This window comes from Nyctereutes procyonoides, unplaced genomic scaffold (assembly GCF_905146905.1).
Source record: "Nyctereutes procyonoides isolate TBG_1078 unplaced genomic scaffold, NYPRO_anot_genome, whole genome shotgun sequence".
Taxonomy (NCBI): domain Eukaryota; kingdom Metazoa; phylum Chordata; class Mammalia; order Carnivora; family Canidae; genus Nyctereutes; species Nyctereutes procyonoides.
In genome coordinates, this window is record NW_026575042.1 from 27,849,674 (window position 1) to 27,868,886 (window position 19,213).

General features: G+C 38.4%; 1 protein-coding gene across 1 annotated transcript in view; it reads left to right on the forward strand.

Annotated features, from left to right (window-relative positions):
- LOC129507006 (collagen alpha-4(VI) chain-like) overlaps positions 1-19,213 on the forward strand; it is a 91,788-nt gene that overhangs the window by 13,909 nt on the left and 58,666 nt on the right. Inside the window, exons 6-12 of the mRNA XM_055321101.1 lie at positions 2,705-3,250; positions 3,599-4,153; positions 7,531-7,865; positions 8,841-8,919; positions 10,488-10,633; positions 10,790-10,882; positions 12,654-12,707. Of these exons, the coding sequence (XP_055177076.1) occupies positions 2,705-3,250; positions 3,599-4,153; positions 7,531-7,865; positions 8,841-8,919; positions 10,488-10,633; positions 10,790-10,882; positions 12,654-12,707 (1,808 nt within the window). The remainder of the gene's footprint in view (positions 1-2,704; positions 3,251-3,598; positions 4,154-7,530; positions 7,866-8,840; positions 8,920-10,487; positions 10,634-10,789; positions 10,883-12,653; positions 12,708-19,213) is intronic.

Genomic DNA, 19,213 nt, shown 5'->3' on the forward strand with positions numbered 1-19,213 from the left:
ATGGACAAGTGGTAGGGCATGAGAATGCTCCTTTCTGTTCTCCTGTCTCCAATTTAGAGAGGTTTCCCTTTATTAATTTTCACATCTTTCACTGAGTGAAGCAGAACTGTGTAGTGTTGCCCTTGGGGTCTTCCAGGGGGAGGGCACTCAGCGTATTGTGGGAACATCACTCACGTGTTATTGATGTGAGGGGAGAAAGTCAATTATCTGGTGAGCCACTTAAGAGGAAGTTGATTAGGAGAGCTCCTACTGTGTATTCGGTTTCAAAAAAATACCAGAGAAAACATAGCAGTTAAGTATATGCATCTTGGAGTCAAACTGCCTGAATTTTAAATCCCTAATTTTCCACTTACTGGCTATCATAAGTATCTTTGTGTCTGTCTGTTCATATGTCTATTTTTGTCCACCCATGCTAATATTTCTGAGATTCAAATCAGAATAATAGAAGTTGACTACTTGAAATGTTGATAATTAACTTAAAATTCAAAAGGCTGTGATTATGTCTTCAGGGGAAAATCACTGAGCCTTTTTTTTTTAAAAATAATCATTAAACAATCTTGCAATTTCTTCATTATTTGTGCTGAGGTCTAGAGATTTAAAATATTTAAATTAATTCCCATCTTTTGTTTTGGCCTGTATTTTTTTTTGTCCCTTTCTCTGTCCTGGGAATGAGAAACAAAATTATTAAATACGAATTTCATTTCATTGTGCACCCCCTACCTATAATCTGGAGGGAGGAAGGAAAGAGAAGTCTCCTTTTCTCTTTTTCTAATTCACAGACAAGTATAAGGGCTGAGAGTTGGTTTTGTTCGCAGACTACATAGCTGCTAAAATGAAACCTGGAATCAGGAAAATCAACTCTAAGTCTAGAGTGGTTATAGGTAAAAGGAAGTTGGGGCAGTTTTATCAGAAATCTGTCCTGGATGACCACAAGATCATAATATCTACCATTTATTGGTCATCAGCTATGTGTCACATGCTCTGCTAAGTACTTTGTGTGTGTAATAGATATGGATGCATAGCAGCATCCAGACTATAAAAATTATTCTCTCTGTTCCCTCCTGCCTCAAACTTCCATCTGCCAAGATTGTCCTGAATGTATATTGCCAGACAGTCTTCAGGGCTCTAGGATCCTTTGGACATTGCAAAGGCCCTGGGCTGCAGAGGAGCCACTTTGGACCACTGCTGCATGGAGCTGGCTCCAGAGATGCTTCTTCCTGCCCAAAAGTCTTTTTCTCAGACTCAGGCCAGCCATCTATCTACCTGTCATCAGTGGGTGCTGGCTTCCGGCAAGATCTGAATTTCTGCCTTCTTTTTCTATAACTTCTCCTTGAGTCTCCAAGTATTCAATAAACACTTTACCAGAGAGGTGGATAACTATTCTCCACATTCTTCCAAGTCACACCTCCTTCCAGTGCCTGCCCTGCTAGTATAGGATTGCCAGATACAATGCAGGATGCCTGGTTACAATTGAATTTCATTCAGAAAAAAACAAATACTTTTTAAAAGTATAACTATGTCCCACATATCACATGGACCAAGGTTCTCCCAAATGAAAGGCCTGAGCAAGGGAGCCCATCTGCCTCCTCAGACCACTTCCTTTCAACCAGAAAACATGAAAAGGCTCTCCATTCTCCCTGGGATGAGGGAGTCTAGAGATTAGAAACATAAGGCTGGACCACATTTTCTGAGGGGTGCAAGGAGAAAATTATACGTCATTTTTTTTTTAGGAACCTGCTATGAGGCAGTGGGTGATCTTAATCATTAATTTTTAATACTCAGCTCTTCTATTTTTCTATGATCTTATTTAGTCCTCACTATAATCTTACTGAATAGGTGTGAAGATTGCCATTTGATAGATTAGGAAACTGAGATGCAAAGGGGCAAGCCTGGATACTAAGTAGTTGAGAAAGGATCTAAATGTAGAGCCATTTTGCTCTTTGGAGTCTAAGCCTTAATACAAAGTGATTCATTTAAGTAAGGTTCATTTTAAACAGAAAGTTTTATACTAAATTAATGATGTTTCAGAAAGCATACTCTTTTGCTTATATTTTAGGAAGTCTGACTTGCATGGGAAACAGGAAGATTGGATACCGAGACAGTTCCTAGCTCCAAATATGTCCTGATATTTTACTTTAGCTTGTCCCATTTGGGAAATGTCAGGTACTACTTACTTCATGTCTCCAGCGGGGTTCACCCAGAAACAGACTCTGAGACAAGGATATGGATGCAAGTGATTTATCTGGGAGGAGTCCCCAGGGGATACTGGTAGGGGTGTAGAGATTTGAGAAAAGGAAGGAAGGCAGCCAACAGAGGCTGAATTAGTGAGCAGGTAATTGCTGTAGGCAGCTGGGGCTCAGTTTTGCTGCGGACTCAGGGAAACTGTGTTGAGTTCCCCTCAGAGTTGTCCCACCCAAAGGGCAAGGGAGCTGGTTATGTATCCACTACTCCCCTGTCAATCATTGGTTGGTGGCTGCTTCCAAACTCACTCCCAGGCATTGCGGCCTGTCTGCTGTGTGGCTGATCATGCTTCTGGTCAAACAATATCCCTAGGCAGAGTCACAGGTGCTTTCAGTAGAAAGCTGCTGCCTCCCGAGGGAATGATGAGAACTAAGGGTGTACGGGTGGGGATCAGGATTAATGGCTTTGGCTACATACTATCACACTCCATTCTAATGGGTCACTCCTTCTTCTTATTGCCTAGACTGTGTGCACATTCAGAGGGCCGACATTTACTTCCTCATCGATGGGTCTAGCAGCATCAAAGATGCCAATTTTCTCGAAATGAAGGTGTTCATGAATGAGGCAATAAAGAGGTTCCAAATTGGGCCCGACAGAGTACAGTTTGGAGTCGTTCAGTACTCAGATGGAATTAATATTCAATTTGCCCTTAGCCAGTATTCCAGTGTGGCAGAGCTGAAAGCAGCCATTGATGACATCCAGCAGAGGAAAGGTGGCACCATGACTGGTGAGGCCTTGAGCAGGATGGCTCAGGTCTTTGTGGATACTGCTCGCAGCAATGTGCCTTGGTATCTCATAATCATCACTGACGGTAAATCTGAAGATCCAGTCGCTGAGCCCGCAGAGGCACTGAGGGGAGAAGGAGTCATCATTTATGCTATTGGAGTCAAGAATGCTAATGTTATGGAGCTCAAGGAGATAGCTAAAGATAAGACCTTTTTCACACCTGAGTTTGATTCCTTGAAGGTCATCCAAAGAGATGTGGTTCAGGACATCTGCTCTTCAGAGAGTAAGTTGTTTCTTTAGTCTCTCTGTCCCTCCAAGTGTATGTATCTAATCTAATGAAATAGGCTTCATTCTCAAAGTATTGACTTCTTGGAGTCCAAAAGTGAATTTTGGTCACAGAGTGACCATGACCTGGAATGAAGCTAGCTGGTTAGATTTTATCTTTATCATACAGCTGTGTCTGTCTCATTTGGGCTGAGTCACAGAAAATTTATTCCTTTGACTTTCTCATCCACCCTCTGTAAAAATATTTTTGTGTTGCATGTATGCCACCCCAGACTGTCCCTGGGGACTCAGAATTAATTGGTTTCAGGCTCTGAGTGAAAGTCACTTTCTCCTTTTTTGTCCCCAGCCTGTAAGAATAGGCAAGCTGATATTATCTTCCTGATAGACGGTTCAGAATCCATCTCCCCAAATGACTTTGAGAAGATGAAGGGATTCGTGAAGAGGATGGTGAACCAAGCTAATATTGGTGCTGATGAAATTCAGATTGGCCTTTTGCAGTTCAGCTCATCCCCCCAGGAAGAATTCAGGCTCAACCAATACTCCTCAAAGGCAGACATCCACAGAGCCATCTCAAAAGTTGTGCAAATGAATGATGGCACTCGTACTGGGAAAGCCCTGACTTTTACTCTGCCTTTTTTTGACAGTTCAAGAGGAGGGAGACCCAATGTTCATCAGTATTTGATTGTGATCACTGATGGGGTTGCCCAGGATGACGTAGCCATACCAGCCAAGGCTCTCAGGGACAGGAACATCGTTATTTTTGCCATTGGGGTGGGAGAAGCCAAAAGTGCTCAGCTTTTGCAGATTACTGATGACGTGCAGAAAGTGTACTATGAAGAGAATTTTGAGTCCCTGCAGAACTTGGAGAAGAAAATTCTTCTTAAGGTCTGCATTCCACAAGGTGTGTGAGGGTTTGTTATTTGATCCATGAGCCTGTTTTAAGTGTCAGAGATGATGTTATTTCTGTTAATAAAATGAAACTGATCTTTATAGCTGGGGGTGAGAGTGAAGGTCATCCCGAGGGGAGGACAGTGGGCCTGAACACCGGATGCTGTGGTTCACCTTCCCCCGGGGATTCTTCTAATCCTTCTCATGACTGTTACCACTTTGGACTCCAGTGGCCTGAACTTTCTCAGAACTCTATCTCTAGAAAGTCCTTACAACTCTTAGGTTTATTCCTTGTAGATAGAAGAACCAGACTGGAATAGGTAAACACAATTTATTGAAGGTTTGGGCATACCAAAAGGGAATCAGAAACAGAATAATTATCAGTTACATAGGTGCTCTTATGAACTAGAAAACAGTTTCCTCTATGTGGCTTTGTACAGAGGCCTCTCTAATTTGTTGCCGGGAAGCTTTCATATGGCTGAGGTCATCCTCAACCCCATTTTAACTCCTCAAGTTTTTATCCTGAAGTAAGGTCCAGAGACAGGTGTTCCTTCTCCCAGAAGTCTGGATCTTCTCTTCCCCCAAGACTTACCTTACAATGTAGAAGTGATGCAGAGAATATCTTCATGGATAGTATTCCCTCCTACCCACAGGGAGTAAGATTCTCCAACACAATCACATTATAATCAGAATGGCTAACCATTAGATGGTCATTTTTTGTGCCAGGGGCTATTGCAAGGGTTCCACATGTTAAAACATTTAATCTTCACATAAAATAGATATTATTTTACAGTTGGGAAACTAAGGCACAGCAAAATCAGGTTATTTGGCCCAAGTAAATAGCCCAGCTGATATTTAAACTTGAGGTAATCTGGTTCTAGAGTCTGTGTACTAGATACTGTTCAACATTGCTTTTTGGTATAGTATGGTAGAGCATAAGAGGGCCTCTCAAACTTTAATATGCATTTGAATCATCTGGAGATCTTATTGAAATGCAGATTCTGATTCAGTAGGTCATGGTGGGATTCTGCATTTCTAACAAGCTCCCAGATGATGATGATCCTGCTGGTCCTCAAATTACACTTCAAGTAGGAGGGTAGTGTAGTATAGTGTGTAGTGCAGTGTAATGTAGCATAGTATAGTGCAGTATAGTATGATATTGGAAGGCATAATGAAGAGTAGTATAGTATAGAAGAGTATAATATAGTGTGATATAGAATGCCATGGAATGGCATGCAGTGATATAATATAGTATAATAATACATAATAAAGTGTAGTAATGTATAATAAACCATAGTGTAGTATGAAATCATATAAAGGGGTATATAATGAAACCCTTAAAGCCCAACATTCCTATGTAAACCTCATGTGAAGCAGATACTATTACTATGATACTTAATTCCCAGATGGGAAAAGCAAGAGAGAGACTAAGAAACACAGAGGGGAAATAATGGGAGTCAGGGTTTGAACTTTCCAGAAGTTTGGTGTTGAAATCTGGAGCCAATTTTCTGGAGTATTAAATTAATATTTTTGTTTATACTGTGTAAAGGATAACACTTTACCATGCCCTTGCTGAATTCAGAAATCAATTGAAAAGAGTGGATGTGTGAAATTATTTTTTAAATAAGCATGGATTGTGGGATGTCCTGCATTAAGCAGTTCAGATTTTTCAGGAGTCAAAGTACACTTTTGTTTGTTTGTTTATATGTACTTGGCTATTATCCTGGGCAGGAAAAGAGGCATAGGATTCCAGCTTCTCTTTTCAGATTATGTTGTACCGCATAGTAAATTAGGATTTACATTCATCTTTAGCTTTGTCTTTTGACTTTTTGATAAAATTAGCTGTTAGCTGGATACCTCAGTAATGGCTGGAACCTAATTAATTCCAGAATTCTGGAATCAAAAGCTGAATCATAAAGACCTTAGAAATAACTTGGTAAGATTCAATCCTCTATATTCTGGGGGGAGGGGGCGGGAAATGCTTGCATATTCTTGCATTTACAGAATAAAGCCAGCTGAAAATGTTCCTGGGAAAATGTAAATTAAAAATATTGGGGTAATATACCATACTGCAAAAAGGAAATTCTTTTTTTCCTGAAATTAAATCTGATGTAGAAATGGGATTTACATCTGTGAAAACCCATTTTGGTGAATTTCAATTAGAGGTTTAAAAGTCAAAACAAAACCAAGATTTTTATATGAAAGGAGGGGAGGAAGACATTTTCTGTCTTGGCAATTCTGGAAACCTATCTGGCCAGCTAGCACAGAGTGTATTATTTAGGGGATGGAAAACTCATGGCTTAACTAACCCTGGATCTCAGATCCCTGAGAATCTTTAAGACATTGTTTATAACAATTTTCACTGGTAAAGGGTCCAGTATTTATTTATTTTCATCAAATTTGTCCCCTAAAATCTATAATTATTTTTATTGATTCTGAACCAAATACTCCAGTGTGCACTGGCTAAGGAAAAAATGTCCATATTCTTGGCTTGCCCTGGACAATTGCAAGTTATGCTTGTTGTCCAGAAGTAGTTAATAATAGTGGCCCTTTTATGATTGTTAAGTTACATTTTAAGTCATTTGTCCAGATTCTAATTCAGGTGCATCTGTGACCAACTTTAGCCTCCTCATTGAAATTTTGTGCATGGTCTGTGAGTGGGTGGCTATACCCTGAAAGATCAATGGGTTTTCAAATTTTTGCAACACTCTTCCAGGAAGGCTTACAAATTTTAAGGTAGAAGAAACAGAAAATTGGGAGTGGTTGTCAGTCTTGATCTTTTCTAATATGCTTCTCTGAAATAAGGTATATGCATGGGTGGTGAATGAAGAAAGTAACTTTTGGAGGAGAAGGGAATAGTACAGTATGTCCTGAAAGAGACTTGAAGCTCACTTATATTCCCTTCTTTATCAGTTTATCAAACATTTAGTGAGCATCTGTCTGTATTAGACATTGGGAAAGTAAGATGGTATAATCCCTGCTATGAAAGAATCTTTGTTTAGTGGGAGAGAAGGTCAAGTAAAGTAGCATGGATATGCAGGGGCATTTAATAAGTCAATTTGAGGAATTGGGGGGAGGGAGGTCTCTGGAACTACAACTTGAAGGACATGTATTGGGTTAGCCATATTGGGATAGAAGAGATGGGAAAGGACACTCGGGTAGAGGGAATAGGATCTGCAGAGGAGTGGAGGTATGAAACACTATATATTGTACCGGTTAGCTTTGCTGTATAACAAATCATCCCCCAAATTAAATGATCACTACCATTGTTTAGCTTATATTTCTACATGTTGGCTGGAGGTTCTTCTTTGAGGGTTGGCTGATATCTTCTGAGCTTGGTCATGCATCTATAGATGACTAATTTGACTTTCTTATCTTTTATCTTCAAAGAATGCAACATAGATTTGTCTGTAGGAATTGATATTTCCACTTCCACAAGGCAAGTTCAGCAGAAGCTTCAAGGATTACTGCCAGGGGTGATGAAACAGTTGGCCCTGCTTTCCAACATCAGCTGTAGTGGTTCTGGTGGCTTCAACATCATGTTCCGCTACTTGGTCCCTGGTTCAAATGGCCAGCTTATGTTTGACTCAGGCTTTAAGAAATATAGTGATGAGATTATTGAGACCTTCTTAATTAATCAGACTGCCAAGAACAACCATATGGATGTGGATTTTTTGCAGTCCCTGGGAGATCATACTGTCCATCTCTCTTCTGCTAAAGTGAAGGTAATAAATGCTGAGAACCCATGATATGAGGCCAATTACCATGGTGGGAGGGATAAGGCTTTTGTGACTGAAGCCAATAAACTATTCTTCACTGGAGAGTCTACTTAGTGGAAAACCATAGTCTTATTCAGTAAAGACCAACGAGGGATATGTTTTCATTCAATTAATAAATATTTACTAAGTCCTAGAGACTCTGTACTTAAATAATGCCAGTAGGGATAAAAGGATAAATCCCTGTCTTCAAGTTGCTCACAGTTTAGAGATCCAGATTCTTCCATGATGCGAATTCATTCCAAAGACAACTTGGAAGATATTAGCTTCTTATGGTCATTGATTGCCAAGTAGAGTAGGGCCCATTATTTTTCCATTCAGCACTTTGAGCTGTCTTTAGTACCTAGCTAATGGCTTGTTAGTGGTCCTCCCTTCCTGGTGCCCAATAACTATAAACCCACTAAAGCCTACTGAGATGAAGAGATTTTATGTGATGTTTATTAGAAAATGACATCCCCAAACTTTGAAAGTGACATTTAGTTTTTCCTTCAATCATGCATTTAGTGGACTTATTTCTTAAATTATGAAATTCACTTTTAAATTATATTTTTCTGTGAGTAAAGATAACACATTTTAATTATAGAAATATATTGCAGTTTTGTTGGTATTTTTGCATTGATAACGGTGAATATTGTGAGACTATTTTGGGAAGGTGTTTTTGATAAAGGGAATGCATTAAGCTGGTTCAAATTCTTTTTTTGGTGTGGGATCTTAGGGAGGTTGAAGTAAAAGTGAATGTATAATAAAGTAATACATGAGTGAGTGAAATGAAAGAGGGTGAAACGCTAGATACAACCACAAAAGCTAAACTTATCCTCATATTTTTACAAAATATGTGACTTCCAGTGTTCATCTTGCCCCTGTCCCCTTCTTCCCATCCATCCTTGCTCTCCACCACCCTCCTCTCTCTCTCATAAACAACAGGTCCTTCTAGTGTTTACAGATGGGCTGGATGATAATTTCCAGAGACTGAAGGAAACATCAGAGCTTCTCCGCAGCAAAGGCAAGTGCTCATGGTTGCCTTGGGTGGGCTACTCCTCCCACAGGGACCAGGATACTCTTTCAGATTTCCAGATGGCATTGGATTCCTTTAAGCCTTCCATAGACTAACTCAGGTGATTGGAGCTCAGTGCTCACAAGACTGATTCCTTGTATAATCAGGGGCTGTTCAGGACTGAGAGAACCCAGGGTCCCACATCCCCAACACTGATCAAGGGCCACTCTGACTGAGACAGGATTGACCAATTATCAGCCTGACATCTATCTGCTTTTGAGGGTTGAATGTGTAACTCCTATTTCATGATGAATGAGTGCCATTTGCTCTTGCAGGCTACCAAGGGGTCAATATGTTTCTTTTTCCTAAACTCTAGAATCCCCTTAAAGCTGGTCTTTGCTTTTTCTACTGCCATTCCTTCCTCCTTTTCTCACCAATTCTTCTTCTTTCTCCATCCCCCAAAGGCTGCTACTAGTCTATATGGCATCTTTGTGAAATTATAAAAAGATGCCAATGCTCTGGGTGTGTGCAACCCTTTGCCTGGGCACCTGGCTTGATAAGTAGAGTGCTGGGTGGATGTCAGGGCCTACCAGCTCCCTCAGCTGGGTGTGCCTGGGCAGTACCACCTGTACAGCTGGGCACGATTGCTCTTCTGTTCCCATTTTGTGTAATATAAAAGCTCTAAAGTAAACTCATGATGAACAACCAGCAACTCAAGCTCCCGGTACCCTTCTCCCTTCTCTGTAGAGTATGTTAAGTATATTTCTCTTGAGATGATGCTTTCTGTTGGTTAATGGTGTGCTGGAATATTTGCTGGGATAACTTGCTCCAAACTGGATTTACCACATAGGAAATTTAAAATGTTGCAAATTTTCTGGAAGGGAATTTGAAATATTTGACCAAAGATAGCAAACTTTGCTTACGTGCTAGATCAGCATTCCATTTCTAAAAATTTATTTTAAGGGATAATTAAGAATACGTAAACAACTTGTAACCACAAGATTGTTAAATAGCTTGTTTATAATAGCAAAAAGCTGATGTGTGCATGTATGTGTGTGTGAATTTACTCTTCAAAATATTAACGGAAATATTTGTCCTGAAATTCTATGAACAGTGATTTCTAGCCAATTTGAAAAGTGTCCTTGCCATTTTGTTTTCTGTTTATATGGGCAAATCCAGATGATTTTTTAGTGCCTTCATCAGTAGGATGGGCTCATGCTGCAATTATAAACAACCTTCAAATCTCAGTGGCTTAAACTAGCAAGAATATATTTATATTATGCCTTATGACCCATTCATTTTTGTCTCATTCTCATCACTCAAGGACCCAGGCTGAAAGAGGGTCTATTCCTGTGGCAGGAGACAGGAAATGGGGCAAATTATGCACTGCTCTGAAAATTTCTCACAGGGAGTGACACATGTTATTTCTGCTCACATTTCATTGGTCAGAAATGCAGTTTGAGACAAGACAGGTGAAGGATATAGGAAGAGTGAAATGATGCATGAATATCTAGGGCCTGAACAAAAACCAGTCAAAAGACATGCAAGTAAATCTCCTACCTGCTGGTATTTTGAAGGATTGTCTGGGCTCCTCTTTGTTGGCCTGGAAGGTGTGCATAAATTAGAAGAGCTCCAGGAACTAGAATTTGGCAGAGGATTCATATATAATCAACCTCTGAGCATCACACTGAAATCACTCCCAAGCATTTTACTGAAGCAACTTGTAAGTATTTTTTTCTTTTTAACACCATCCTTCACTAGGTCAATTCATTCTAATGATTTCAAAAACCCAGGGGGAATTTTGTCTCTTCAATGTGTAATGTGACATAGGTTAATACAGATGAAAAAAACTCCATATTACCTGAATTCTCTTTTTCAGGACACAATTGTGGAAAGAAGATGCTGCAATATATATATGAAGTGTTTTGGAGAAGATGGGTACCAGGGTGATGGCGGGAACCCTGGGAACAAGGTGAGAATTTGTTGGATGCAGATGGTGGGGGAGAGATAGGGCCTTTCAGCACCCACTACAAACGAAGCCCCATGTTCTGTCTTTAACACACCTTTGCTAATTCTACCCTCTTAACAAACCTTTGAGGCAAATGCTATCTTACAGGTGGTCAATAGAGGCTTAGAGAGGGAACGTTGCTTTCCCAGAGTCATACAGGTATGAAGAAGCATTTTGGGATTTAAGCCCTCATGTCTACCTGACTCCAAAGCTCACATTCTTTCCATTATATTATGCTGTCTCCTTACATTTATTTGACAATTTCACAGACTCTACTACTGCACAAAAGTTTTCACTTGTCTATAAAATGTTCACTGTGCAGCATCTTCTTTCTTTATAGTGGTCAGTGCCTTTTCTCCTCTGAGCTGACATTCTCTTCTATAGCGTTAAAGTCTGAGGAAAGATATAATCATTGGTTCACTGGTGCATCTCTGGTTCATTGGTTGCATCTCTCTGCTAACTCCATGGTGAAGCAATGTCCCACTTTTAAGGAAGAATAAATCTCATTAAAAATCATCCTCAGTTATCCAGGGACATGAAGAATACCCTTCACACCCTTTATGATGGTGGGATTACCACAAATCCTCATGTAAGGTTGAATCAAGCCCATTGGCTTTGCCCATCTTTTTACTTTCTCTCTTTGTAAGGTTTTCTGCGATGTTGTTGGAATGAGCTCTTACTGACTTTGCAGATCAGTCTTGATTTAGAACAGTATAAAGTATATGACTTTTTGAGAAAAATTGTAGTTATGCCTTAGCACTAGATTTCCCCCCTTGCATTGTTCTTAAATGACTGGAGAATCAGGAAATCAAGCTTGGGAACCTCTTGACATGTTGTTTTATAACTCAAGGATTCTGCCTCAAAGGCCAAAGATGGGAATGTTTTGAATAATTGAATTCTCTGCTCTTTCTGTCTGCAAGAATTCAGTGGTTGATTATATTGATGTTCGTGTCTTTGTTGATCCCAGAGAGAATATGGCTCCCATATCTTATTGACCATTTTTAAATTAAATAAACACATCTGGCTATAAATGGCAAGCCAAACTTCCCTGAGAGGAAATGCTTTGTGTGTTTGGTTATCTAAGAAGAAATAGAAAGAGAAAGAGAGAGAGAGAGATTGGAAGAGACTAAACAGCTGAGTCATACAAAAATAAACAACCATTTCTCATAAGTAGCATGGACGGTAACACCTTTGCTTACTGATGTTTAAAAAAAAAAACAAGGTCAAAGGCCACATTAGGAGTAACGGTGTACCTTAAACATTTAACTAGAAACAAATTTTGGTTTGGATTTTCAGATTAGAATGGTTTAAGATGGTATTTTAGAAAAATAAAAATAGGCTGACATGCCAACTATTAAGACAAACAGGTATTTAAGTTTTTACTTTAAGACAGGCCAAAAATATTTGCTTCTACACGTCCCTACACATTATGCTCAACACTTAGTCAATTCTGAATAAAATGTCAACTCAGTGAGACAAAGGTATCTATTAGTAAATTTATTTATTTTAAAATTATTATTATTATTATTATTATTATTATTATTATTTTTTAGAGAGCGAGAACATGGATGGGGAGGGACAGAGAAGGAGAGAGAGAAAGGGAATCTCAAGCTTAACTGAGCACAGAGCTCAATTTGGGGCTTTATCTCATACTGGTGAGATATCAATAACAGTTTTTATTCCATGTAGATTTGAGAAAAGAATTTAGAATCCAAGTTATTTCTTTTTTTCTCAGGGAGAGAAGGGTACTGATGGATTACCTGGTTATCCTGGTGAAGAAGGTGGACATGTAAGTACTGACTCTTATTTTTTTTCTTTAAAGGAATATGGTAAAGTGGGTCAAATATTAGAAATACTTAACTGTACTTCAGTCCTGAAAATTTTTCTCATCTGTGCCATTTAAAATTGACTTAAAACATCTATATGAAAATAACTGTTTATTGTAACAAATGTTAGGTGGATAAATTTTGTAAAGGTAGTCTCTAAAAGGTGTTTAATGATAAAGGATGGTCATTTTAATCTGAATCTGAGATAACTGAAATGTGGTCTGTGTCTAATGACTATGTATATAATAGTAATTGTTGTGAGTTGAATTATAGGTAATTTGTTACTACTAATGAGGTAGCTATGCTTGTAAGTAATTTAACAAGATAAATTGAAGAGAACCAAGGCCATTCTTGTAACAAGATCACCCAGATGCCTTCCTGAGCAGCCAGAAAGGTGATAGAGCTACAGTTACCCACCAAAAGTTTGCATATATCCCTGAGCACAGGAAAGGTAGCCATCATATGATTAGCTATGGAGAAAAATGTATATTATAGAGAAAATTGTTAGCTAAGGGGCTAGAATGTGGCAGGCCCCATCTTTATTACATCGTATAATATCAAAAGGATTTTTAAATGTCATAGTTTTTAATTAATTTTAAATTGTGGAAAACCACTTTGCCACAAGTGTCTATTTTAAAGTTGATATGCATACACCTCTGGTTCTCAAACTTTTGGTCTCAGGATACCTTTACACTCTCTATTATTGAAGACCTCGAAAAGCTTCTGCTGATACACTTTCTATTGATATTTTCTGTGTTAGAAATTAAAACAGAAAGAATTTTATTTAATTGAATTTTACTTTTGATAGAGATTGAGAGAGACAGCATGGGGGAGAGAGGGGCAGAGGGAGAAAGAGAGAATCCCAAGCAGGCTCCATGCCCAGTGCAGAGCTTAACACCATGCTCTATCTCATGACTCTGAGATCATGACCTGAGCCAAAATCAAGAGTCAGGCATTCCACCAATTGAACCACCCAGGAACCCCAAAATGGAAAGAATTTTAAATTATTTATTCATCTTACTCCCAAATAACAAGAACAAGCCCTTTTTATAAATGACATATTCCTGGGGCACCTGGGTGGCTCAGTGGTTAAGCATCTGCCTTCAGTTCCATTGGTGATCAGCTCCTGGGATCAGGTCCTGTATCAGGCTTCCTGCAGGGAGCCTACCTCTCCCTCTGCCTATGTTTCTGCCTCTCTCTCTATGTCTTTCATGAATAAATAAATAAGATCTTTTAAAAAATGACATATTCCTTTATGAAAAATATATTTTCTAAAATGAAATAGATGAGTCAGAAGAGTGGAATTGTTTTATGTGTTTTTAATATCTGGCTTATAATAGACAGCTGGATTCATATGTCTGCTTCTGTGTTCAGTTTCTTGTGTTGTCACTTGCTTTATAGTTTCTTAAAAACTCTGCCGTACACTTGGGAGAGAATAGGAGTAAGAAAAGATAATAGCATCGTCATATAATTGGGAAAGTAGTTTTAATTTTCTGAGCACCCCCTGCCAAAGGGTCTTGGGGACCTGAGGGGTCCTTGGACCACCACAATTTTCAAACTCCTGAGATATCCAAGCATTAATGTTCTCATTGCCCCCGTAGAGTTGTGCATTGTTTTACTGTTCTGTATATATAGGCTGGTGGAACTTGGAAAATCAGCAGAAATTAGAAAAAGAAATGCAGCTGTTGGGACCTATATAAATCAATTCATTTCTTTGATTATATTTGCGGGAGAATCGTTCCTCTTTTCTCTTTTTATTTTGCTTCAGTAATTATAATCTTAGATGTCAGAGATACATTCGGAAATGTGGGCTGTGGAGTTTTGCTATTTTGTTCTGGTATGGTGAAAATATTCTTTCCATTTTTCTGATGTTTTAAAATATCCTTTAAGTGTTGTTTTATTTTATTTTATTTTATTTTTTATTTTATTTTTTGTCTGCTTGCCCTGTGGTTCAATGAGCCTGGCAAAATCAAAGAAAATAATGGAGGGTCCAACCAACTTATTAGGATAGATTTCAGACAAATATGATAAACAAGCCCTTGTCTGCTACAATAAGAGTTTTGTCCTTCTCTGCTGTCTTAACATCCTAAAACCAAAATGGTTTATAAAGACTGTCTAGGACAGAGCTAGGAATATAATGTGAGTGATATATATTATTTTATATAATTTAAAATTTCATAGTAGGCATCCTAAAGACAATAAAAAGAACTAGGTGAAATTAATCTTAATATATTTTATTTAACCAAGTGTATCTAAAATATAGTTATTTCAACATGTAATTAGTATAAAAATTGATGGTATCTTTTTAAAATATACTGTCTTTGATATCCTGTGTGTATCTTACACCTACAGCAATCTCAGTTTGGACTAGACACATTGCAAGTGCTCAATAGCCATATGTTGTGTGTATGACTCTAGCAGGTGTCATTTTCTTTTTACTGCACTTCTCATTAGAGAAGGTGACTTCAAAATATGTTGTCCTCTGAATGACTTTTCATGTTGTTTCCCCCCAAGGCAGGTCAGATTGGTCTGCTCAATGGCTGAGACATCTATCTCTCTGCAGATGGCAGGCTTCAGACTGGGGCTATAATTTGTAGGTTCAAATAGAAAGTATATAATGACAAAGAGCTAATTTATTGTTCCTGTTATCTATTACTCCTCTTTCCCCAACCACCCCCCACCCCAGCGAAAACCTTGGTGGTGTAAAACAACAATCATTTATCACATCCATGGACTCTGGGGTGGGGAAGCTAAAAAGGGAAATGCTGCAGGTGGCTCTCTGCTAGGTTCCTAAGGGCTGATGAGGTGGCTGGAGGACCCTCTGCAGAGATGACTTCCTTTCTCATGCTCTGGAGCTTGGTTGGGATAGCAGAGGATGGGCCATGGTAGTCCAGAGACGGGGATGGCAGCTGGGTCGGAGAGGGAGCACCCACCAGGGAGGGTCCATCCTGAGAGGGAGCATTCCAAGAGACCAAAGCTGAAGCTCAAGCCTTCTGAGGGAGCCTCAGAAGTCACACGTCTGCCACATTGTATTGTGTACACATAAGTCACTAGCTCCAGATCAGATTCAAGGCAGGCAGGGTGGGGATTAGAACCTTCCTCTCCATGGGCGAGTGGCAAGGTCATATCCAGAGGAGCATTGAGATTTTGTTGTGGCCATCTTTGGGAAAGACAATCTGTCAGACTCATGAATTCTATATGTTTTCAAAATGTATCTAGTATGAGATGGTAGTTTAAATATGTATTGGTTACATATCAAAATCTTATGTATCAAATGAGTCAGATTATCTAGTTTCCCCCCAAATAGTTATGTAACTCCAGTAGTAACAAAACTAGTTAACATTTGTTGAGAACTTCATATATGTCAGATGTGTGGCTAAACATTTTATATATAGTTCTTCATTTCATCTACAAAATAAGAATATTATTGTTATTATTCTCATTTCTCAAAAATAACTTGAACCAGCGTAGGATTTGAACAACTTTTTTTTTAAAAGATTTTATTTATTTATTCATGAGAATACACAGAGAGGAGAGAGAAGCAGATACACAGGCAGAGGGAGAAGCAGGCTCCACGCAGGGAGCCTGATGTGGGACTCGATCCCAAGGTCTCCAGGATCACACCCTGGGCCTAAGGCGGTGCTAAACCGCTGAGCCACCGGGGCTGCCCGGGTTTGAACAATTTTTGATCATGTTATTCTTTCCATAAATCATGGCTATAATTGATAGTTTTAAGCCACTATTGTGGACAAATGGGAGACCAATTTTTAAATGGATGGAGCTTAGTATATGAATGAAAAACACAGTACACCCAAATTGCATCTTCAAAAACAATTTGACATATATACCAATTATAAGATGATTTCCGTTTTCTCATGAGAACATCCTAAAAAATGTTTTTCCCCGATTAGAATATATAAACTTTGAGGGTTGTCTACTTATACTACTTAATTTAGTTACACACAAACATTTTAGAGTCTTTCATTATGTAAAATTATACACCAAGAAATTCTTTTTTCTCTTCTCATATAATATCAAATAATTTTATTAAAAATTCTTCCCATGGAATTTCTATATCAGTTTTCCCAGCATTACTGGAGCCTCTGTTTTGGAGACACCTTACCTGGTTTTATAGAATATATTGTGTTTACTTCTGTCTAAGTTGTTTAAGATAAGCCATTTCTGTGGATGTGAGAGAGAGAGAGAGCAAGAGAGAGAGAGAGAGAGAGAGAGAGAGAGCAGGAGGAAGGGTAAAGGGAGAGGGAGAGAGAGAATCTTAAGCAGGCTCCATGCTCAGCTCAGAACCCCGAGATCATGACCTGAGCCGAAGTCAAGAGTCAGATGCTTAACTAATAGAGCCACCCAGGCATCTCTAAGATAAACTACTTTTTAAGTCTGTCATTAAAAATTAATCTTTAGCTTCAAAAACTCATTACCTCATTTTTCTTGTGAGAATATTTTTTATGGTCTTCACAGTGTATTCATGAATTCTATTACTTTTAAAAGTGATTTTTAAAAATCTTATCTGCATAGCATCTAACATTTGAAATTGTAAGGTCTCACTGTCAAATATGACAAATAAATTACCTCTGTTATATTTCTTTACCTCCTTTTTTTTTCTTTTTTAACTGATCTGGTCAGTGACATCCGTAAGGATCCATAAATAATCTCATATTAACATTCACTGAGTGTCAACACTATGCTGTTCAAAGTTAAGCAATGGAGAGAATACTCTGAAATATGAGAATCTTTGTGAAAACTCAAGTTTAAGAATAACCTTTTTTCCAAGGAGTAATTTTGGGAAAACTCATACTATGTATGTATAACAACTGAAACTTTAGAAACTGGGAATAGAAGTCATAAGAGTGAGTTTTTTTTTTCTTTTTCTTCACAATTTTCTTTTAAATTTTTAGTTGTGGCAAAATACATATAAAATAAAATTTACCATCTTAACCATTTTCAAGAGTATATACGTCAGTGGTGTTAAGTACACTCCTATTGCTGTGCAACCACCACCACCGTCCATCTCCAGAATGCTTTTTGTCTTGCAAAATTGGAACCCATCTCCATTAAATACTAACTCCCAATGACCCCCTCACCCCAGCCTCTGCCAACCACCATTCTACTTCCTGTCTCTATGAATTTGACTACTCTAGGTCCTTATTAAGTAGGATCATGCAGTATTTGTATTTTTAGCTTATTTCATTTAGTATAGTATCCTTAAGATTCATCCATATTGTAGCATATCAGAATCTCCTTCCTTTTTGAGGCTGAATAGTATTCTATTGTAGGTATAGGACTCTTTTTCTTTATCAATTTATCTGTTAATGGACACTTGGGTGCCTCCACCTTATGGCTGTCGTGAATAATGCTGCCATGAATATGTGTATGGAAATGTCTCTTCAAGACTCAGTTTCCAATTCTTTGAGGTATATGCCCAGAAGTGGAATTGATAGGTTATATGGTAATTCTATTTTTAGTTTTTTTTTTTTTTGGGCGGGGGAAACTACAGTATGTTTTCCACATCAGCTGAACTCTGACATTCTCACCAAAAGAGCATAAAGATTCCAATTTCTTCACATCCTCATCAACACTTGTTTCTTTTTCTTTTTGTTTTTGATAATAACCATCCTAAGAGTGTTTTGTTTGATTAAAAATAAACTAAGAATTTTCCCTTTGTGTACCTTTGTTAGGGACATTTATTTTGTATATAGCAACTACTTCCTAATGAAGGCAACAATTATTCATGATTGATAACACTGTATAGTACAATATGGTAAGGAGATATATTAAAATTAAAATTTCAGATGAAACTCAAACACCACACATTGGACTTAAAAATGCAGATAGACAAGAAAGAAGGGGGAAAATAGACATTTACTTGGCATCTGCTGTGTGAGGCTTTGCATTCAGCATTTTGTACGCATTATGACATTTCATCTTCATGACAGTCATACTGATATGTGCTAATACTTTCATTTTATAAATGTGGAATTCAAAACTCAGAGGTCTTATAAGGTCAAAGACAGAAGGTTGGAGATGTGCCCAAACCCCTGTCAGTTTGATGCCAGAACCTGTGCTTTTCTCATTATCTCTTGCTGTTTAAGTATAAAGCACCTCATTTGTTCAATCTGTGTGACTTGTAGATCACCTACAAGTAGGGAAGAAAGGAAGTGCTTCTTTCTTTCTTTTTTAAAGAATTTATTTGAGAGAGAGAGAGGGAGAGAGAAATGTGTGCGCATGAGTAGGGGAAGTGCAGAGGAAGAAGAAAAGAATTCTAAGTAGATTCCCACACTGAGCACAGAGCCTGACACAGGACTTGATCTCCTGACCCTGGGATCATGACCTGAGCCAAAACCAAGAGTCAGACACTTAACTGATTGCGCCACTCAGGCGCTCATGAAGTACTTTCAGTACAGATTCTCATGCATTTGTATTGAATGGTTAGCATCAATATTACCAAGATCCA